General features: G+C 41.2%; 1 protein-coding gene across 2 annotated transcripts in view; it reads right to left on the bottom strand.

Moving 5' to 3' along the window:
- Positions 1–23802, bottom strand: part of LOC118396713 (nuclear receptor ROR-alpha A) — a 288021-nt gene extending 264219 nt beyond the window's left edge. For both annotated transcript variants that reach the window (XM_052465766.1, XM_035791086.2), the window contains exon 1: positions 23484–23802. In XM_052465766.1, the coding sequence (XP_052321726.1) occupies positions 23484–23637 (154 nt within the window). In that variant the 5' untranslated portion in view covers positions 23638–23802. The remainder of the gene's footprint in view (positions 1–23483) is intronic.
- Positions 23803–24060: the final 258 nt, after the last annotated feature.

The raw sequence follows: 24060 nt of genomic DNA on the forward strand, positions 1-24060 counted from the left end.
CGTATGGCTGTTAACCACTATACCCCCCAGCCCTGAACATATCCCCTGCCATAGCATTGTTGTCTTTCCGGGCCTTGTCCTCTCTTATCATCAAGCCATACAAGGATAGAGGGAGACCATGTTATATCTTAAATCGAGAGAACTCCATTTCTGAAGTGATATAATAAATATTGAGTAATACTATACAGGCCAAAATGTACTGATCATTTTTGGAGATGTCACTTATTCATAAACAGTCTATCAGTATCTGTGTAGAGGAGTGAGATGACTACCTGAAACTCAGCAAAGTATGCCGCTGGCTGCTGAGGAGGTGCCGAGGAGGATGTGCGTAGTGTAGCGGTGGTGTGTTGTGAGAAGGTGAGTGAGCTGAATGAGACTTGAGGTGGAGGATCACTGCATTAATCTCACTGAACACTGAGGGGACTGAGGCAGCACTCTGCAGTGTTGCATGCAGCCTGGAGACTCCCACTGATGCACATCTCTCCTGATGACAGAGCGATAATGTCACATGAGTCCAGGTAAGCGAAAAATAGCAGCCTGGTTGATGCCCAGCCGGCTGCTTTAATTGGGTAAAACAAAGTAATTTGAGAGCAGCGTGGGGGGTACGTGGGGCCACGAGGGGGTAAATGACGGGACAGAAGGTCACTGCTTCTTTTTTACTCTGTCGTATGCCGTCCACCAACACTCCCAGCATGCTCTACAGTTAATATTGAGATCTATTATATGGCAGCCTTTCACCATCTGCTTCACACACTGAGATCTCATGCTACACCGCTTGTTATTCCATAAAAGGACTTATCTTTTTCTGTGTACTGAACAATATAAAACATGACATAGAGCTCAGTAATAGCAGGCAATGTTTGACTGGGTTGTGGTATAATAAAAACACATGACCAACCACAGTTAAAGATCAAATTTCCATTGAGATCATCTCAAAAGCTACCATAATAATAGTCCACTTCTATGTGCCTGTATTTACATAGACAGAGGTAAGCAAGGTCATACATACAATTGTATTTCCTATCGACACCATATACCCCAGGCTTGCGTTATTCAATAAACTACACAAACACATCACCCCCAATAGGACCCCACTCATACCTATATATCAATTTGAGAGGTGGGCTGAAGTGATGCCTCTCTGCAACCTGCTTGGTCTATCACTTATAAAGAATTCAGGAGATATTTTCTGCTTTTCAGGTGAAATAGCAGTGTTGTGGTTTTCAAGGGAGGCATTCCAAGAATCCTGTCAGGGTCAAAACAAGATGCCATAAATCCTTTGGGCAGGCAGGGCAGGACGGAATTGTGCAGCATCAAACTGTGAAGATAACAGTGCAATGGGATAATCACAGCGGTGCCTCAGGTGTACTGTACTGTACACACAGAGACCTCAGCACCGACCAACCGACAGCTTCCACATTCCCATAGTCAATAAGGGCCTCTCAGAGGTTTCATACAGCAGATACTACTACTGTATACAGAGCTCGGTTACTGTAACGCTACGATAGCTGAAAGAGACTGGCATGTGGTAGCTTTTTATCTGTGTGTGCTGGTGCATGATGCACTTCTGTTATAGGAATGGCTCTCTTGCCTGTGTGGGTTTTGTCCCAGGTGCAGCTGATGCAGGGATCATGAGGTGCGAAGTGCTCAGGGCTATGTTGGCATAAGCGTCCTGGGATCATCTCTGAATTTGTTCCTGCACTTGCATTAAGTGGAGGAATGGTTCACCTAAGTCTAGTCTGCTGTGTGTCTGAGGGCCAGTGGAGCTACATGCTAAGCTAACTCCCTGCAGGCAGAATCAGGTGTTATCTGTCTGACTGGGGAGACCGCCATCAATCTCTCCTGTCCATACTCCTGCCTGGATTCAAATCAGGATATACATCTGTGCCGATGAAAGGAATAGGTCAGCCAGATGCTTATTGTATATTTGTCCCTGTTTTAAACTTCTGTCTTTTTAGTAATCTGGAAATCAATGCTGTATATTGTGCCCTGAGCCACTAGGAGGCAGGGAAAGAAAGAGTCAGAGAATTGGAGAAGGACAGAGCGAGAGAGAGAGAGGAGAACCCTATGTTGACCAAATCAAATCAAATCAATTTTTATTTGTCACATACACATGGTTAGCAGATGTTAATGCGAGTGTAGCGAAATGCTTGTGCTTCTAGTTCCGACAATGCAGTAATAACCAACAAGTAATCTAACTAACAATTCCAAAACTACTGTCTTATACACAGTGTAAGGGGATAAAGAATATGTACATAAAGATATATGAATGAGTGATGGTACAGAGCAGCATAGGCAAGATACAGTAGATGGTATCGAGTACAGTATATACATATGAGATGTGTATGTAAACAAAGTGGCATAGTTAAAGTGGCTAGTGATACATGTATTACATAAGGATGCAGTCGATGATATAGAGTACAGTATATACGTATGCATATGAGATGAATAATGTAGGGTATGTAACATTATATAAGGTAGCATTGTTTAAAGTGGCTAGTGATATATTTACATCATTTCCCATCAATTCCCATTATTAAAGTGGCTGGAGTTGTGTCAGTGTGTTGGCAGCAGCCACTCAATGTTAGTGGTGGCTGTTTAACAGTTTGATGGCCTTGAGATAGAAGCTGTTTTTCAGTCTCTCGGTCCCAGCTTTGATGCACCTGTACTGACCTTGCCTTCTGGATGATAGCGGGGTGAACAGGCAGTGGCTCGGGTGGTTGATGTCCTTGATGATCTTTATGGCCTTCCTGTAACATCGGGTGGTGTAGGTGTCCTGGAGGGCAGGTAGTTTGCCCCCGGTGATGCGTTGTGCAGACCTCACTACCCTCTGGAGAGCCTTACGGTTGTGGGCGGAGCAGTTGCCGTACCAGGCGGTGATACAGCCCGCCAAGATGCTCTCGATTGTGCATCTGTAGAAGTTTGTGAGTGCTTTTGGTGACAAGCCGAATTTCTTCAGCCTCCTGAGGTTGAAGAGGCGCTGCTGCGCCTTCTTCACGATGCTGTCTGTGTGAATGGACCAATTCAGTTTGTCTGTGATGTGTATGACGAGGAACTTAAAACTTGCTACCGTGTCCACTACTGTTCCATCGATGTGGATAGGGGGGTGTTCCCTCTGCTGTTTCCTGTCCACAATCATCTCCTTAGTTTTGTTGACGTTGAGTGTGAGGTTATGTTCCTGACACCACACTCCGAGGGCCCTCACCTCCTCCCTGTAGGCCGTCTCGTCGTCGTTGGTAATCAAGCCTACCACTGTTGTGTCGTCTGCAAACTTGATGATTGAGTTGGAGGCGTGCGTGGCTACGCAGTCGTGGGTGAACAGGGAGTACAGGAGAGGGCTCAGAACGCACCCTTGTGGGGCCCCAGTGTTGAGGATCAGCGGGGTGGAGATGTTGTTGCCTACCCTCACCACCTGGGGGCGGCCCGTCAGGAAGTCCAGTACCCAGTTGCACAGGGCGGGGTCGAGACCCAGGGTCTCGAGCTTGATGACGAGCTTGGAGGGTACTATGGTGTTGAATGCCGAGCTGTAGTCGATGAACAGCATTCTCACATAGGTATTCCTCTTGTCCAGATGGGTTAGGGCAGTGTGCAGTGTGGTTGAGATTGCATCGTCTGTGGACCTATTTGGGCGGTAAGCAAATTGGAGTGGGTCTAGGGTGTCAGGTAGGATGGAGGTGATATGGTCCTTGACTAGTCTCTCAAATCACTTCATGATGACGGAAGTGAGTGCTACGGGGCGGTAGTCGTTTAGCTCAGTTACCTTAGCTTTCTTGGGAACAGGAACAATGGTGGCCCTCTTGAAGCATGTGGGAACAGCAGACTGGTATAGGGATTGATTGAATATGTCCGTAAACACACCGGCCAGCTGGTCTGCGCATGTTCTGAGGGCGCGGCTGGGGATGCCGTCTGGGCCTGCAGCCTTGCGAGGGTTAACACGTTTAAATGTCTTACTCATCTCGGCTGCAGTGAAGGAGAGTCCGCATGTTTTCGTTGCAGGCCGTGTCAGTGGCACTGTATTGTCCTCAAAGCGGGCTAAAAAGTTATTTAGTCTGCCTGGGAGCAAGACATCCTGGTCCGTGACTTGGCTGGATTTCTTCTTGTAGTCCGTGATTGACTGTAGACCCTGCCACATGCCTCTTGTGTCTGAGCCGTTGAATTGAGATTCTACTTTGTCTCTGTACTGACGCGTAGCTTGTTTGATAGCCTTGCGGAGGGAATAGCTGCACTGTTTGTATTCGGTCATGTTACCAGTCACCTTGCCCTGATTAAAAGCAGTGGTTTGCGCTTTCAGTTTCACGCGAATGCTGCCATCAATCCACGGTTTCTGGTTAGGGAATGATTTAATCGTTGCTATGAGAACGACATCTTCAATGCACGTTCTAATGAACTCGCACACCGAATCAGCGTATTCGTCAATATTGTTATCTGACGCAATACGAAACATATCCCAGTCCACGTGATGGAAGCAGTCTTGGAGTGTGGAATCAGCTTGGTCAGACCAGCGTTGGACAGACCTCAGCGTGGGAGCCTCTTGTTTTAGTTTCTGTCTGTAGGCAGGGATCAACAAAATGGAGTCGTGGTCAGCTTTTCCGAAAGGAGTGCGGGGCAGGGCCTTATATGCGTCGCGGAAATTAGAGTAACAATGATCCAAGGTTTTTCCACCCCTGGTTGCGCAATAGATATGCTGATAAAATTTAGGGAGTTTTGTTTTCAGATTAGCCTTGTTAAAATCCCCAGCTACAATGAATGCAGCCTCCGGATAAATGGATTCCAGTTTGCAAAGAGTCAAATAAAGTTCGTTCAGAGCCATCGATGTGTCTGCTTGGGGGGGATATATACGGCTGTGAATATAATCGAAGAGAATTCTCTTGGTAGATAATGTGGTCGACATTTGATTGTGAGGAATTCTAAATCAGGTGAACAGAAGGATTTGAGTTCCTGTATGTTTCTTTCATCACACCATGTCTCGTTAGCCATAAGGCATACGCCCCCGCCCCTCTTCTTACCAGAAAGATGTTTGTTTCTGTCGGCGCGATGCATGGAGAAACCCGCTGGCTGCACCGCCTCCGATAGCGTCTCTGCAGTGAACCATGTTTCCGTGAAGCAAAGAACGTTACAGTCTCTGATGTCCCTCTGGAATGCTACCCTTGCTCGGATTTCATCAACCTTGTTGTCAAGAGACTGGACATTGGCGAGAAGAATGCTAGGGAGTGGTGCACGATGTGCCCGTCTCCGGAGTCTGACCAGAAGGCCGCCTGGTTTCCCTCTTTTTCGGAGTCGTTTTTTTGGGTCGCTGCATGGGATCCATTCCGTTGTCCTGTTTGAAAGGCAGAACACAGGATCCGCGTCGCGAAAAACATATTCTTGGTCGTACTGATGGTGAGTTGACGCTGATCTTATATTCAGTAGTTCTTCTCGACTGTATGTAATGAAACCTAAGATGCCCTGGGGTACTAATGTAAGAAATAACACGTAAAAAAACAAAAAACTGCATCGTTTCCTAGGAACGCGAAGCGAGGCGGCCATCTCTGTCGGCGCCGGAAATAGGTACAGACCAGTGGAGGCTGCTGAGGGGAGGACATCTCATAATAATGGTGGAATGGAGTGCATGGAATGTTATCAAGCACATGGAAACCACGTGTTTGATACCATTCCATTTATTCCGTTCCATCCATTACTATGACCTATCCTCCCCTGAGCAGCCTCCACTGATGTTGACACTTGGTCTGCCTGATGATAATCTGATGTGTGAGTGATGGCTGGGAATTTGAAAGGCACTTTGTCCAATTAGAAATGTGCAGCAAATTTCCACCTGTCCCTGACAGAGATGAAGTGGCTCTTTGAGAAGACTCTGTGGCACAGTGCCAGGTAAGAGAGCCCAACAAACTGCTTGTGGAGCAAGTTGCAATTAATGAGCATGGCAAGCCACCCTTGTTTAATGCAAAATGACACATAATGAATATTCCCTCACAATTAAAAACAGATTTTGACATTAGCCTATTTTATTTATCAACGCACAAGGCCTGAACAAACTATATCCGACGGACCGGATTAGTTGGTCAGAAAGAAATAAAAGTTTACTGAATAACCTGATGGAAATGACTGTGAAGTTGTTTGGATGTACAGTAGTGACATCTGAAACTCATCAAGTGGAACTAGCTATGACTGTTCTTCCTCTCCTGCTTCCAATATATTAGCTAAATAGAACAACATGTATGCGATAAAAAGGATTAAATGTATGTAAAAGAGATCACTATAGGTTTTACGAGATTATTTCAAAGACAAATAAACATGGCATCTGTGTTCCAAGGAGATTACATAAACTCATGCAAATAGTGTGACATCCACACAGATACTTAACACTTTCTCTGAGGGGTTCTTAAAGATAAGGGTTTCCTCCTAATCTACCACCTACTGCATGTGTGATAAAGGTCAGGCCTCAAATGACCTTCAGTACAGAACAGAGGTTTAGGATGTGTTGAGTTTTTCCATTCAAATCATTATTTATATAAAACTGAATCTAAAATCCCTGTTGAGATAACCATAGGACTCTGAGGGCACTCCGTCGTAATATCTCACTCTCAGCAGAGGAACATTGACCCAGGACTTCCATCTTCCTATTTCTGCATATCTATTTCAGTCCGTCACTTAAAAATAGCCTTTTAACAACCCGCCATGCTGTTCATTATTGCTAATCTATTTTACTACATTAGGAAAATAAAGTAGCAAATATTGATCGATAAGACAGATCAACTTTTGTCAGAGGATGTGAACATGATTGGTGTTGCAAAAATGGCGAAGAGTGAGTCCAACTTTCAATCACTGTCTACTACAGATCTGCACAGCAGCTTTGATGGAGCCTCATGCTGTAGCAGCACCCACTCTATCTTAATGCACCTCCCACAGCAATCAATCAATCCACACAGGCAATAATCAAATATGAATTAGTGGCTTATTCATATTCAAAATCTGTGTTTTAAAATAACAAAGGGACAAATTTCCTCTTTATTCTTTCTGAGAAAGATGATACTTTTTGGGATTATGAAAATGTAACAATTTGGAGAAGAATTATTGTCAACATAAGTGGAGCATTAGAATCAGTTCTGTTCAATGTCATGGTCTTGCAGTAAATGGATGGAGTGCATAAGAAACTGAAGCCTGGTTCTATGTTTACAGTGGCTTATATCAAAAGCAGTGTTTGTCTATGAAATGTATGTAAATGGTCTAGAAACTTGCAGATTGCCTTGGAAAAAACAAGTGCACATTAATGTCCACTCTCAGAATTAGGACGTAGTCCTTATGGAGGAAGTCTGGAGGTCAATAAGGACACAACATGTCCTTGGACAATATGCCCCCAACTACTGGGTGATATTTAAATAAGAATAAGCTAATAGTTTCACATACAATGTGATTCAATATGATGAATACTTATGGGTATTGTTTAACCACTGAAGTCCATTGGCCTTCTGTAATTGGTGAAAAAGCTGGAGAGATGGGTTACAATAATTAGTTGGTTCTGCACTCAAAAAAATTCTGTCCAACCTTGCCAGATTTTAATCAAACACTGAAAATAGTAGCTGATTGTAATCGGCACTCAGAAGTCACCAGGGGTGTTTGAAGAATTTGTCAAGCCTGAGAGTAGAGCTAATTCGATTATGTGGCAGCATTACCTGGAGGGAATGGATCTATATCTCTCTCTTTTTATTTAGTTACGAGATTAGGTTTCGCTTGTTACTCCAATATAAATACTCAAGCCAATGGAAATGATACTGATTTTCAAGTTGGGTTATCTTTTTGTCTCCAAAAGTGTTTTGTTTATTATAAATAAACTTTGTTTAAATGTGTAATACTCAAGTGTCTACTTGACAAAAGTGAACCAAAGGCACACCGGAGTTAGTCACATTAATTAATTAAAGGCTGAAACAATTTAATTAGAGGAAATTATACACATGATTTGGCCCTTGTCACCTAATCCCTTCTGAATGTAAAATGAACTGGTTGGATAAAAAAGTTAAACTATTTTTCTGATGTTAAATATATTTTGCATCACTACATTTCAAATATTATCCTAATCTTTTTTTTGCTCTTTCTCTACAAGTAATACTTATTTTACATACTGTCTACCGTGCACAAACACAATACATACAACATAGCGACATACTAAAGAAGAAACATATTCATAGTTTGGTTTCAAGGATCTTGGGAGTTCGCATTATCCTAAACCTGCACAAATAAAGTGCAGCAAAGACACAAAACTACAAACACACAGAACACAATATGCAAAGAAGCAACAAACTGGTCTATTAGGACAAATAAAATGTTAAGTCAAGTCCGCAAATTGCCTACTTTTTGATGCCCCTTTTGACTTTCCATACTTGCTTTAACAACCATTTCATAATGGGACATATGAGGATGAACAACTGATTGGCTCAAATGCATTAAGGAGGAAAGACATTTCACTTTTAACAAGGCACACCTGTTAATTGAAATGAATTCCAGGTGACTACCTCATGAAGCTGGTTGAGAGAATACCAAGAGTGGGCAAAGCTGTCACCAAGGAAAAAGATGTATACTTTGAAGAATCTCAAATATAAAATACATTTTGATTTGTTTGACACTTTTTTGGTTAGCACATGATTCCATATGTGTTATTTCATAGTTGTGATGTGTCCACTATTATAGTAAAAATAAAGAAAAATCCTGGAATGAGTAGGTGTATCCAAACTTTTGACCGGTACTGTAGTCCTTACAACACGGCTGCCACGAGAGCATTTTCACCAACAGTAAGCAAGAAGAAGAAAAAATAGTTAAGGCACTCTGGGGGTGTTCTGCGCAAATAGCACCGGTTTTACACTGTTACCTCTTGCTGGGAAAGGCTCTATGGCTCTCTGCCCTGCTCTCAAGTGTTCAACACATGTTGGTGCTCCACTCCCTGCATTAGGAATAATTTATGGGACTTTGTTTGAACATGTTTAGCGCATGTATGTTCAATTGATGTAGAACTGATGACAGGATAAGTGTGATTATGGTGCAATTGTACAATGGTACAGTTTCACAAACTGCACAAAGACTTAATTACTTTCAGGTGAGAGGAATGTGAGTGTTGATCAATGTTGGCTTGTTCACTGATCATAGGCACTTTAAAAAACTCACTGAACGAAAGCTCACCTACCTGCTCAACTTCTGTACACCCTCCAGACTAGTGGAGCTGCTTAGGGTTTGGCGCTGGATGTGACATAAGAATTCTACTGAGTTATCCCTTACTCCCTACTCATCACCTCCCTCTACCATGAGGCCTCCTCAGAGAGGCCCACTTCATAACACAGCCCTGAAGGGCCATCCTATACAGCAGCACTGCGTAGGTCACAGTGTGCAGCATTAAATATAGACTCCTTTAACACCCTCCAATAATGCATCTGGAGTATTTCAGTTCATTACTATTCAAAAACGTACTATCTCAGATATTAACTTCAGTAAATGGGCCACAGATCTGAGCTGTCGCTCACCGCCGGAGATTTCACATCAAATCTGCTTCTAGTCACCAGCCGAGACTTCCTTGCCAGCCCTAGTTGAGCCACTGGTGATGTGCACTCCAAAATAAACTGTCCCACAAGGACAAAACTTTCAGTAAAGTTTGAATGTCAATAAACTATGTTTTGTTGATAAAGTAAATTGGGGCAAGTGGTGGATTAACTTTATCTTAATACATTTTAGAATTGACACAAATTATCAATCTTAATAGATTGACATGTTCTGACCTAGCTTTTACCCCTCAAATAACATATTCTGTTTGCACCAAGTAGGCCAACAGGTTAAATCCTTTAGATATCAAACACTAACAGCTTTCAAATACGTGTGAACTTTGGAGCTATAACTCCAGATGTTAAGGCTCAATGATAATTATGATGTCAAATTTTAAGAGCATTCCTGAGTGAAGGTGTGGTGTGCATCGTATCCATGATACTGTATGTCTGGCATGAGCAGGGGGAGACCAACAGTGCAAACTACTGTAGCTTCACGCCAGGGATTATTACCTGCAGAACTTCTTTCACATGGTTTGTCACGCCCTGACCGTAGATTGCGGTGTACGTTTCTATTTTTAGTTTGGTCAGGGTGTGATGTGGGTGGGTATTCTATGTTGTAGGTCTAGGTTTCCTTTTCTATGTGTTTGGCCTGGTATGGTTTTCAATCAGAGGCAGCTGTCTATCGTTGTCTCTGATTGAGAGCCATTCTTAGGTAGCCTGTTTTCCCATTTTGAGTTGTGGGTGACTATTTTCCATTACAGTGTTTTCACCATACGGGACTGTTTCGGTTTTCCTTCATTCTTTTGTTCGTTTGTATTCGGTGTTCAGTTTATTAAATTTACCACATGAACACTTACCACGCTGAGTTTTGGTCAACTCCTTCTTCTACCAACGACAGCCTTTACATGGTTCTTGCTACTGTCTTCAACACAGACAGACCACAATACAAAGAACAGTAGTGGACACGACTAGTATACAATGCCCTAATGAATCTTTGTGAGATCTCCATATGAGAAAAAATACAAGACACTTGCGTCTATGTGTGGAATCTCAATGTGGAATATAATATTTATTTTTTGCACTAGCACTAGACGGCTGTACATGCGCCAAAACACCGATATTTTCCATCCTATAGCGTGGTCTACATCTTCTTTTTAAATAGTGAACCAGAATGTTTTCAGCACTTTTATACTGAACAAAAATATAAACGCAACATGTAAAGTGTTCGTCTCATGTTTCATGAGCTGAAATAAAACATCCCAGAAATGTTCCATACGCACAAAATGCTTATATCCGTAACATTCGCTTATATTTTTGCACACATTTGTTTCCATCCCTGTTAGTGAGCATTTTTCCTTTGCCAAGATAAACCATCCACCTGATTGGTGTGGCATATCAAAAAGTTGATTATTAAACAGCATGATCATTACAACGGTACACTTTGTACTAGGGACAATAAAAGGCCAATTTAAAATGTGCAGTTTTGTCACACAACACAATGCTACAGATATCTCATGTTTTCAGGGAGCGTGCAATTTGTATGTTGACTGCATGAATGTCCACCACAGTTTTTGTCAGGGAATTTAATGTTAATTTCTCTACCATAAGCTGCCTCCAACGTCATTTTAGAGAATTTGGCAGTACGTCCAACCAGCCTCACAACCGCAGACCACGTGTAACCACGCCAGACCAAACCACCTCCATTTTTTGGGGAAAAACAAATTCTGAATGGCTGTGCCTGGCTCCCCAGTAGGTGGGCCTTGCTGCCAAGTGGGTGGGCTGATGCCCTCCAAAGCCCACATTTCTTTCTGCAGCAGACATACAGTGGCAATATGTCCCAAACATATTGCCACTGTATGTCTGCTGCAGAAAGAAATGTGTTTTGATCAGCCAGGGAAATATACGGAACAACAATATAAACACATCATGCAACACTTTCAAATATTTTATTGAGTTACAGTTCATATAAAGAAAATCAGTCAATTGAAATAAATAATTAGGCCCAAATCTATGGATTTCACATGACTGTGCAGTGGTGCAGCAGTTAATCGCAGTATCGAATCGCAATATATATCCTATTGGCAATTCCCGGGCATAGATCACATGGAATTTGACCTTTTACACTAATAAAAAAAAATGTTTTTTTTTAAATATGACTCATCTTGAACTGAGATGCAGTGCCTTAGACCACTGTGCCACTCCTTTACTTAGATTACTTTTATCAAACTGTGTTTTTTGGGGCAGAAATTACTTCTCGAACATTTGAACTTTCATGTGCCTTGATAACAAACTTGTATGCCATCTGTAAATAAGATCACAATTGTTAAAATTACAGTTGAAGTCAGAAGTTTATATACACTTAGGTTGGAGTCATTAAAACTCATTTTTCAACCACTCCACATATTTGTTGTTAACAAACTATAGTTTTGGCAAGTCGGTTAGGACATCTACTTTGTGCATGACACAAGTCATTTTTCCAACAATTGTTTACACAGGGCCCTGTGAATATGCTGGAGGAAAAAGGTACAAAAGTATTTATATCTACAGTAAAACAAGTCCTATAATCGACATAACCTGAAAGGCCGCTCACCAAGAAAGAAGCCACTGCTCCAAAACCGCCATAAAAAAGCCAGACTACGGTTTGCAACTGCACATGGGGACAAAGATCATACTTTTTGGAGAAATGTCCTCTGGTCTGGTGAAACAAAAATAGAACTGTTTGGCCATAATGACCATTGTTTCGAGGAAAAAGGGGGAGGCTTGCAAGCTGAAGGACACCATCCCAAGCTTGAAGCACGGAGGTGGCAGCATCATCTTGTGGGGGTGCTTTGCTACACAAAATAGATGGCATCATGAGGCTGGAAAATTATGTGGCCATCACAAAGCCCTGACCTCAATCCCATAGAAGAATTGTGGGCAGAACTGAAAAAGCATGTGCGAGCAAGGAGGCCTACAAACCTGACTCAGTTACACCAGCTCTGTCAGGAGGAATGGGCCAAAATTCACCCAAATTATTTTGGGTAGCATGTGGAAGGCTACCCAAAACATTTGACTCAAGTTAAACAATTTAAAGGCAATGCTACCAAATACTAATTGAGTGTATGTAAACTTCTGACCCACTGGGAATGTGATGAAAGAAATAAAAGCTGAAATAAATCATTCTCTCCACTATTATTCTGACATTTCACATTCTTAAAATAGAGTGGTGATCCTAACTGACCTTTTACTAGGATTAAATGTCAGGAATTGTGAAAAATAGAGTTTAAATGTATTTGGCTAAGGTGTATGTAAACTTCTGACTTCAACTGGAAGAGCCCATTTGGTTCAAACACGGAAAAATGCAGGAACCTTCCCACTAGCTATGATTGGCTGAGATAATGGATGGGCTAGACTTGCTGAGAGATGAGTGCAGATTGGTCTGCCATGTAGCATGCTTCTTTCTATAACATGATCTGGTCAATATATGTAGGTAATGCTTTCTAATGCAGATTTCTTGAACGATTACACAAATAACTGCAAGTTTTGAAGTCAGTGGAATGCCCAGTGGAAGCATAGTATGATAGCTAAGGAGATGGAGAAATGTTGGGCTTTCGATTGCAAATATGCGGAGGGAATCATACAGGAGGCTGTTGCATAAAACACCTGTCTCCGGATTACATCTTCAAACTAATGGCATCCATGGTATCCATGACAAAGAGGGAAAAGTGTTCATTCATATATAAGGATAAGAGAGTTTAGCTAGCTACATTTTCAGATATTATTTGTTTCTAATTTTGTCAGAAAGTAGTTTTCATTGCCATTTAAAGCGTACTGTTATCTAGCTAGCTAATGTTAACTGGCTGGCTTGCTCTCGAGCTAACGTTACATGTATGATCTGTGTAGTAATATTATTTGTATCTCAGAGCCATTTGCATTGCTAGTTATAGACTAATGTTACTTAGCTAGCTAACATTGAACAGAGTTGCTTAGCTTTAGCTATGTGTAGATTCATGCAGGTTTGTAACATTATGAGCTATGCTTAATTGTTTAGCTAGCTAGCTACATGTCTAAACAAAAGACTCCACTATGCAATTAACCATTTCACTGTAATGTTTACACCTTCTGTATCCTGTGCATGTGACAAATAATATTCGATTTTATTTGATATAGTCTTGTGTTTACGTTTTTCTGTAATTAGCTTACATTAACTTGTAAATGATGATATTGTTGTGAGCTTATTTTCCTGTAATAATTAATACAAATTAACTAAATTTAAGATGTTGTCAGCTATATTATTATGGTCATTATTTGAACTGGCTAGCCAGCTAAGTTAACGTTAGCTAGCTAGAAAACATTGCTTAGAAAGTTTATTTTAGTTGCCTGGTTTGCTAGATTGACATATACTAAATTCATTTTTAAACAGATGGGTTTATTTGGTATTAAAATACACCAGTTATGCTATTTTGGACCACCAGGCTGCTGATGTCATGCAGCCTGTCGTTTTTGTGTTTATACAAACGACAACGACAAGTTTGATGTCGGACGACAATAGAATGTTCTTCAAAAGTTAGCTGGCTGGCTTGCTAGCTAACATTGAGACATAAAAATGGTATCCATGAGTTCATCTGACTCTGGGGATAAAAGGTGTGTGTGTTTCTGTTCAACCAAACAAGATTTTCTGGTTTATCTTCAAGAAGACTCTACGTTCCAGATACGTGGACATTTGGTTTCTCAAGCCTGATGACAGTTGTGCACAGACAGAATATTCCCTCCACGAACGGTTGGGATGCAGGGGCAGAAACCAGATCCAGTACCACAGGGCACAGCTTTGGATAAACAGCCATCCTTGCCTGCCATAAATAGAGAGGTGACTCTGTAAACATGCCCCCCTTTACCTCTTTACAGGTGTTTCCATAGCTCACATGGGGGTACTTAAATGCCCTGCCAGGTTGACAGTGACCTCAAGTACAATCTTCATTGCGAGGAAGCTACATTTCTGAAGCACTTTAGATGAGATCATGCACCCCAAAAATCTGAGGGGGCACATACTACATGAGGATGGTTGAGGGGTGGTTCAGAGCAGGGCTAGGCCCCCGTCCTGAAGTTGGGGAATTTTGTATTTTTCAGTCACTTGACACTGCCTTTTCCTGCAATCTAGAGCCATAATCATTATGTTTAATTCTATGTCAAAAGTATGTATAGTTGAAGTCGGAAGTTTACATACACTTAGGTTGGAGTCATTAAAACTCATTTTTCAACCACTCCACAAATTTCTTGTTAACAAAATTAGTTTTGGCAAGTCAGTTAGGACATCTAATTTGTGCATGACACAAGTAATTTTTCAAACAATTGTTTACAGACAGATTATTTCACTTATAATTCACTGTATCACAATATCAAACTGTGTTTTTTGGGTCAGAAATTACTTCTGGAACATGTGAACTTTAATGTGCCTTGATAACAAACTTGTATGCCATCTGTAAATACGAATACAATTGTTAAAATTACAGTTGAAGTTAAAGTTTACATACACTTAGGTTGCAGTCATTAAAACTCGTTTTTCAACCACTCCACAAATTTCTTGTTAACAAACTATAGTTTTGGCAAGTCAGTTAGGACATCTACTTTGTGCATGACACAAGTAATTTTCAAATAATTGTTTACAGACAGATTATTTAACTTATAATTCACTGTATCACAATTCCAGTGGGTCAGAAGTTGACATACACTAAGTTGACTGTGCCTTAAAACAGTATGGAAAATTATGTCATGACTTTAGAAGCTTCTGATAGGCTAATTGACATCATTTGAGTCAATTGGAGGTGTACCTGTGGATGTATTTCAATGCCTACCTTCAAACTCAGTGCCTCTTTGCTTGACATCTGTCACGGGATACTAGGAGTGGTGGGTGGAATCAGGCGCAGAGAGCAGGGTTCAGTAGATCGTCAATTTATTATCCGGCGCACAAAATGGTCACGCCAACATACATGGCACATACAATTGACCAGCCCAAACACAGGACCAAATAGTCCGGAGAATACACATAAGAAAACCACCATTCGACAGAGTAACAAAAAACAATCCCGCACAAAACAAGGGCGGGACAACCTACTATATATAAGGACACTAATTAAACTAAAATACACACAGGTGAAACTATAAAGACAGAACCAACAGACAAACGAAAAAGGGATCGGTAGTGGCTAGTAGGACGGTGACGACGACCACCGAGCACCGCCCGAACAGGCAGGGGAGCACACTACGGCGGAAGTCGTGACAACATCATGGGAAAATCAAAAGAAATCAGCCAAGACCTCAGAAAAAATATTGTAGACCTCCACAACTCTGATTCATCATTGGGAGAAATTTCCAAACACCTGAAGGTACCACGTTCATCTGTACAAACAATAGTATGCAAGTATAGACACCATGGGACCATGTAGCCGTCATACCGCTCAGGAAGGAGACGTGTTCTGTCTCCGAGAGATGATTTGCACAAAAAGTGCAAATCAATCCCAGAAAAACAGCAAAGGACCCTGTGAAGATGCTGGAGGACATAAGTACAAAAGTATCAATATCCACAGTAAAATGAGTCCAATATCGACATAACCTGAAAGGCGCTCAGCAAGGAAGAAGCCACTGCTCCAAAACCGCCATAAAAAAAAGCCAGACTACGGTTTGCAACTGAACATGGGGACAAAGATCACACTTTTTGGAGAAATGTCCTTGGGTCTGATGAAACAAAAATAGAACTGTTTGGCCATAATGACCATCGTTATATTTGGAGGAAAAAGGGGGAGGCTTACAAGCCGAAGATCACCATCCCAAACGTGAAGCATAGGGGTGTTAGCTTCATGTTGTGGGGGTGCTTTGCTGCAGGAGGGACTGGTTCACTTCACAAAATAGATGGCATCATGAGGGTGGAAAATTATATGGATATATTTTAGCAATGTGACAAGACATCAGTCAGGAAGTTAAAGCTTGGTCGCAAATGGGTATCCCAAATGGACAATGACCCCAAGCATACTTTGCAATGTTGTTGCAAAATGGCTTATGGACAACAAAGTCAAGGTATTGGAGTGGCCATCACAAAGCCCTGACCTTAATCATACAGAAAATTTCTGGGCAGAACTGAAAAGTGTGTGCGAGCAAGGAGGCCTACAAACCTGACTCAGTTACACCAGCTCTGTCAGGAGGAATGGGCCAAAATTCACCCAACTTATTGTGGGAAGCTTGTGGAAGACTACCTGAAACGTTTGACCCAAGTTATACAATTTAAAGGCAATGCTACCAAATACTAATTAAGTGTATGTAAACTTCTGACCCACTGGGAACTTGATGAAAGAAATAAAAGCCAAAATAAATAATTCTCTCTACTAAAAACTGAGTTTAATTGTAGTTGGCTAAGGTGTATGTAAACTTCCGAATTCAACTGTATATTTTTCTGCATACCTCTTGAGCTGTCTGCATCCTACTGACTGGTGGTTCTTTTTTTAAAGCTTGAAAACCCCAGTTGATATTTTCCGAAAGATTAGAAGACAACTAAATATAATTTTTCATGGTTTGCTATGTTATTATATTTTTTCAAATATTTTTTGTTTGAAAAACATTTACTAAATAGTTTTTGCAATTTTTATTTTATTTTCAGATTTCGTTTACTATAATAACCTTGGTGTGACGACATCATCAGTGCACTTATTAATGAAGCCGGTGACTGTAAACTCCTCAATGTTATCGGGTGAAAATATTCCAGTCTGTGCTAGCTGAACAGCCCTTTTGACTTTTTGCTTGTAACCAGGAATCAGGAGGATAGCGTTATGGTCAGATTTGCCAAAGGGAGGGTAAGGGATAGCTTTGTATGAGTTTCTGTGTGTGGAGTAAAGGTAACATAGAATTTTGTCGCCTCTAGTTGGACAGGTGACATGATGGTTAAAATGAGGTCAAACGGATTTCAGTTTCCCTGCATTAAAATAAACGGCCATGAGAAGTGCCGCCTCTGGGTGTAAATGTTCTTGTTTGCCCTATACAGCTCAAGTTCAGTCTTAGTGCCAGCATCGATTTGTGGTGGTAAATAGATAGCTATGAAAAATAGGTTGTAAATAGTATGGTATGTAGCTTATCATGAAGTTTTCAGGCGAGCAAAAACTTGAGACTTCCTTAACAAAGAGACACACCCTCCCCCCTCATCTTACCGACCGGTTTTCTGCCGACCGGTTTTCACAATGCATTGAAAAGCCAGGGAGATGTATATTATCCATGTCTTTGTTCAGCCATGACTCCAACGGAGCACGTCCAGTTTGTTCTCTCGTGACTGTACGTTCGCCAACAGAATGGAGGGTAGAGGAGCTTTATTGCATGCTAACGTAGCCTAGTCAGGATGCCAGCTCGTCTGCCTCTTTTGCGACGTCTCTTCCTCTCTCGAGTCCCGGGGATCAGGGCCAAAGTAAGCAGAACATCCAGAACTAACAGGAACCTGAAAATCTTCTACCCCCAAGCCATAAGACTGCTAAACAAGACTTCTAAAAAGATAATCAAATGGCTACCCACTGCTGCTACTGTCTATTATCTATCTTGTTGCTTAGTCACTTTAACCCTGCCTACTGTATATGCTACCTCAAATACATTGTACCTCTGCACATTGACTCGGTACTGGTACTCCCTGTATATATGCCAAATTAAAGGAGAGCCGCACACTCTAGGAGCTCAGATGCAATAATTAATAACATCATAATAACATAATATCCATCGTTTCGACAAACAAGCTGTCTTCATAAGGGTATAATGACAAATACTGGGGGGTGACTAGTTTATATAGTTTCAAAGGACACACACAGGTGTCTGTAATCATGGCTGGGTGTGGCCTGGTTAATTCTCAGATATAAAAAATAACATACAAAAAAACATGTTGCTTGTGTCCTTTGACACTACATAAACTTGTCACCCCGCAGTGTTTGTCATTATACCCTGATGAAGACAGCTTGTCTGTCTAAACGTTGGATATTAGGTTATTCAATTATTGAATCTGAGCTCCTAGTGTGTGGTTCTATTCCGCTAGCCAGCACCTCTCCTAAACAGGTGTGTGTTTATTTTGCCTCTAGACTCCCTGTATATAGCCATGTTATTTTTACTCATCGTTGTTATTTGTTATTCACTGTGTATTTATGCCATGTGTACTATTCACATTTTTGTATAAATGTGTCTGCATTGTTGAAAGAGGACCCGTAAGTAAGCTTTTCACTGTTAGTCTACACCTGTTGTTTACGAGGCATGTGACAAATTAAATATGATTCTATTTTTGGGGGAAATACTGTGCATATAGAGACACTTCACATTAAAATGTGTGTCTTCCATACATTTAGAATGTTTGTTTTCACGTATGTCTTTAAAGTCTGACTAACACTTTCCATATTTAAACAACTTTGTGTCAGCATTTACCTCAGTACATTGGTTAAATGGACATGTCTTGTACTGTGAACTTTGTATAGGCTAATCCTGACCCTTACCCTGTTTAACAACACCATTTAGCCCTCCAGCTGATACAAAACATGACATGTAGCCAACAACAAGACAGCTTGGGACACCTCACACTCCTCGAAGTATTAACAGCAGGGAGAGACAGAGCCCATTATTACGTCAAGGGCTGTCTGCCAAAAAGAAAGACACACAAACGAGTTGCTCTCCAGGATGTGCATTGACTGTCTGCATGGCGGCTACCTGCTGCTTGGCCCTCCTCAGCGAGCAGAGAACTGTAATCCCTGGTATTTGAGAATGTCATAACGTCACGAACGCTGCTGTCCAATGGAGTAGTGTGAGGACCGTGCCAGCTCCAGGCTCACAGGATTTGTGAAGAACCTTGTTTAGAGGCCTCCGCTTCCCTTTGCCTCATCCGTCTTCTGTCAGCACAGAGTAAACACATGCCAACCACTCCAGCCCACAGCGCTGCTTCCGTCTGCACAAATAGAACCAATCGGCAGGCTGTGTTGGTGAAGTCCTCTTAAGTGTCTCGAAAGGACAGGCCATACCATGGAGAGTTTAGTTTGGACTAGCAATATCCGGCCAAAGAAAACTACACAAGTAATGGCCCCTATGTTAAAAGTGCTGTATATAACTTCAGCCTGCATGCCAGACAGGGAACAGCTAACAAAGTTTGAGATAAGTGGTAAGGCAACCTGCACAATCGCCTACTCTCTTGTGTGATATGGTATGTTGAGGTGTGTGCAATACGTATGAGTATTTTTTAATTTCACCTTTATTTAACCAGGTAGGCCTGTTGAGAACAAATTCTCATGTACAACTGCGACCTGGCCAAGATAAATACAAAGCAGTGCAAAAAAAACAACAACACAGAGTTACAGATAAACAAACATACAGTATCACTGTCCTACTGAACAATACACCTGCAAGAGTGAGCCTGTTTGCCCTTCATCAAATGACAGCTTTCATAATGTTGCAGTAAGGTAAAAACATGAAAGAAAAGTAATTTATCTGCCATGCCAACTGATAAATGATATGGGAAGTCCTGCCCTGATGGCAGGTTAGCAGTCTTATCACTATCTTTGGGATAGTGGGAAAATTATGTTAAAACAGCACAGCACACTCTGAATATTAAAATCAAGTTTCTAGCCTCAGATACAAGCCTGCACTACAGTAATCCCAGTGTCAATAACGCACTACTCTACTCTTATCTGTTCATTCAAGGCAGTCTCCATAGTGTGATTATGTACAGCATATACAAACACATACACAACAGCATAGTTGAGGCTCGTTTAGGGTTAGAAAGGGCAGGATTGAGGCCCTTTCAGAGCTTCAGCTTCCCTGTGTAATTCTGAGGCTTCATCCCAACCTACACAGAGGCCGTCAACTTACATAACAAGCCATTAATATTGATTGTTTCCAAATTTGCTCCCCACAAACTGAGGGATCCTGCAATATGAAAATAACACCCTTTCTTCTTTCCACTAATGATATCCACAGACCTCCAAGGCCCGTTCTCTGACCCACTCAAGTCTTCCAGCACAGCTTCTGCTGAAGTAAGCCTTTTCTACTTAAAAGGTATTAGTGCTCAGGGTTAAAACAGTATGTGTATTCTCAGAAATCCCAATACACTGGGTGTGAAAACGGAAAGTGTTCCTCAGTAAGCGTCTGCAGTATTTCAGATGTTATTTTTTGAGTATATCCTAAAATGCAGTGTCTAAACCCAGCACTGTAATCCTGGAAATGCTTTACATTTTTATTGTTTCACATTGTTGAGTAATCCCATACTGGATTGTGCCACCAACACATAGCAATTATAAATACTTTTAATCATTTCATGCACTGTGGGGAAAATACATTTATCATACTGTATCAAGGTTCAATAAAAAAATCTGTTTCAGTTTCTACAAAAGCAAAGTTTAAAGGGTTGCACACATCGCACCGAATGTGGATCTCCCGTTTATAACATCTGTTTGCACACGGTTTGCAAGTACTCTCGGCAGGCAAACTCTACTGGTGTGTTCAAGCGCTTAAAGAGCGTCTGACCCTAAAAAGCAACTTCTCATTTTTAAAAATTACTTATGTGGCATAAATATGAGTCAAATACATGTATTCTAGTCAAAATTGACTACAAAATGTAAATAGGAAAGTTTTGGTCATCAAGTCAATCTCGTCCAAAACTGATCTTTGCGAGACGATGGGAAAAAAGGGTATGTCATGGAATGAAGGGTACCGTAACAGTTTTACTTGGGTTGGGTTCATTTAAATCGTACCCACATGCCCACAGCTAGCTGCACCCAAGTAATCATCAATTCGGAGCGCAGCTGCACATGACCCGATCGTAATGCCCATGGTCAATTTGGTTTGACATTCAATATCCCTATGGGGATCGACACTAGGGACCGTCAGTGAATTACACAATGTTCAAGGGACAATATCACCAGCCGGCTGAAGCTAATTGGTGAAAGCTAGCCGAGGCGATTTCAAGACACAATAACTTGTTAGACTGTTTTAAGTTATCTAGAAGGGTGAGTGACTGTAACTGTGTACCGTTTTGGCAGATTGCATGTACAAACGCTTGCCACGTGTGAACACACACACAATAGACACACATATTAAACCACCCCCCAAGACAACTCTCGTTTGGCTTCAGATATAGTCGCTACATTTCTTAATGACCAAGCCAAAAAAACGAGGCCAAATCAAAAAGTTCAGCCTCCCTGGAAAGCAGATAATCGAAGAAATCGCACAAGTTTTGATAACAAACATATATTACTTAATGATTTCATCATATTTGTTACAATTATCTCAAAAGAAAAAGCTGGAGAAGAAGAATACAGTAACATAATTAATTGTAGGTTACAAGTAGGCCTGTTATTAAAAACTTGAAAAAGTGCTACAGGAGAACTTTTGCCCGCATGCCATACATATTCAAGTTAACTAAATGCCTTCTGGAAGAGGTTTGTCCCACTGAACATTAATACGTTTTCCCCCCACCCATTCAAAATTCCATAACAAAGCAAAAAAAAACGTTTTTTCCCCTGTCTTTCTCTCCAGACACTTTAATCCTATGCATAAATTGGTGGGGGTGAATATGGGTCAGCAGGTTAAACGTGTCTAGGAGCCTGACTTCATAAAACAGCCGTCAGATGAACCTAACAAGGCTCGGACCGAAATGCCTTCCTAACTACCTGCCTTTGAAATGCCTTCATAACTATCTGCCTTTGAAATGCCTTCATAACTATCTGCCTTTGCCTGTTATTACATAACTGAGCACTGGCTGGGATCTACTAAATGTAAACAATCTCGTGTTCATGACAAAACATCGTACTCTTCTGCAGCTGGAATACTAAGTGATAAAAAAAAACATTACACTTGTCTTGAACTGTGGAGTCAATAACGCATCTACAAAGTGCAATATATGTAATGATTGTCGCTATCTCTCTTTGTGCGCCTCTATTTATTGCTACCTGTTACATAACCAGTTTACATTCCACATTCACCATATTAGACTCTAAATATACCGCTTCCACAGAGGAAATGTGCTCATGCAAACCACAGCGCGATGAATACATTTACATGTAAAATATGTCATTTAGTGTCATAGTTGTATATGAACAAACTGTACTTTGGAGTATTATAGTCTGGAAATATTTCCATTGAACTTGGATGAGTTGAATGGAAGCAGTCTAGAGGGGGTGTGGCTAAACAATGTCTGTAGCCTACTGTACAACACGCACGGTACTCAATCTCACATATTCTTAAGAAATGTATACGGGACCAACACAATCATAGACTTGATTTGATAAATGACCACAACGTCTATCATGTCAATCATCAGGCAGTTGTGATCTCTTCATGTCCACTACAATGTATCAGAGCTAGCGCGCGCTCGCAAGGGAAGGAAAATCAAATTCCTGCTGCTGATTTGTCTATTTCACAAACACACAAAATTACAGGCTATCTTTTCTGTAAATTACTTGGAAATAAATACGACCATAAAATACATGTCCCTTTAGAGGTTGAAGGGGCTGGTGTTCGATAGCTTACAGTTTCCCAAAGTTCATTCATATTTAGTAACCTACCATTGTGTAGTATAGCCTAATAAACGTGTAGAAAGATAATATTGCGTAGTTGGTGTTCTTGTATTTTAAGTCCTAGTCGACCTGTGTAATTGACTATCCTAACTATAATTGTTCTATTCATAGAGTAATTTGTCTCCCAATGACACATACGACAATGGTTGGATCTCTGTCAGTTGTGCTTAAACACAAGGGCAACACAGAAGCAACTCGCTCATCATAATACATTTGGCCACTTTACAAATGCAGCGCAATAAGAATGAATCTGTTCCAGGTGGTTTTTACACTATTCAGGTAGCGTTATAGACCATTTTTGAGACCTCTATAATTCAAGTTCTCCATGCAAAGAATTCATTTTGAAGTTTCAGGCATCAATTCGGTAATCAATCAATATTTATCGTGATGAGAGATGTCAGACGCTTACCTCTGTTGGTACTTGAACAGGTCTGCCTTCGAACAGGGGCTGGATGGTCAGCTTTTCGGAGCGTCTCTAGGTTTACCGGGGTTTCCCTGGCCGGTGTAGCCGGCTCAGAGGCGCTGTTGCCCGGGTCGCTTGCTGGATCTGGAGGGGACTCCATGTTGAATTTCAGATTTACTGTTAAACTATTGCTAGTATTTCACGAAAAGTCTCTATGATTTGTGAGCCGCGAGAGTCCGTCTAGCTATCTATTTTAGAGTAGAAGTAGAACTACGAAATGAAAAAATGCGAGTGTATCTGGAGGTGGGTGTGAAGATTTGATTGTCCATCGGCAGCGCTAGAGAGAGCTTCAGTCATGCAACTGAAAAGGGAAAGGTTGTCAATAGCCGATTAATAGATGTGCAGTAGTGCATGCGAGTTTATTTCATGGGAATGGCAGATTGTTGCAGCCAGCTAAGGCTTGTATCGAGTTTATCATCCCAATATTCATTTCACATGATAAACTCTGATTGTAGGCTATAGTCTCTCATCAGTGTGTTCAAAATTATTAATAGCCACTTCGAGAAATCTGCACAATACGCTG

Source organism: Oncorhynchus keta, chromosome 17, assembly GCF_023373465.1.
Source record: "Oncorhynchus keta strain PuntledgeMale-10-30-2019 chromosome 17, Oket_V2, whole genome shotgun sequence".
In the NCBI taxonomy this organism is placed as follows: Eukaryota; Metazoa; Chordata; class Actinopteri; order Salmoniformes; family Salmonidae; genus Oncorhynchus; species Oncorhynchus keta.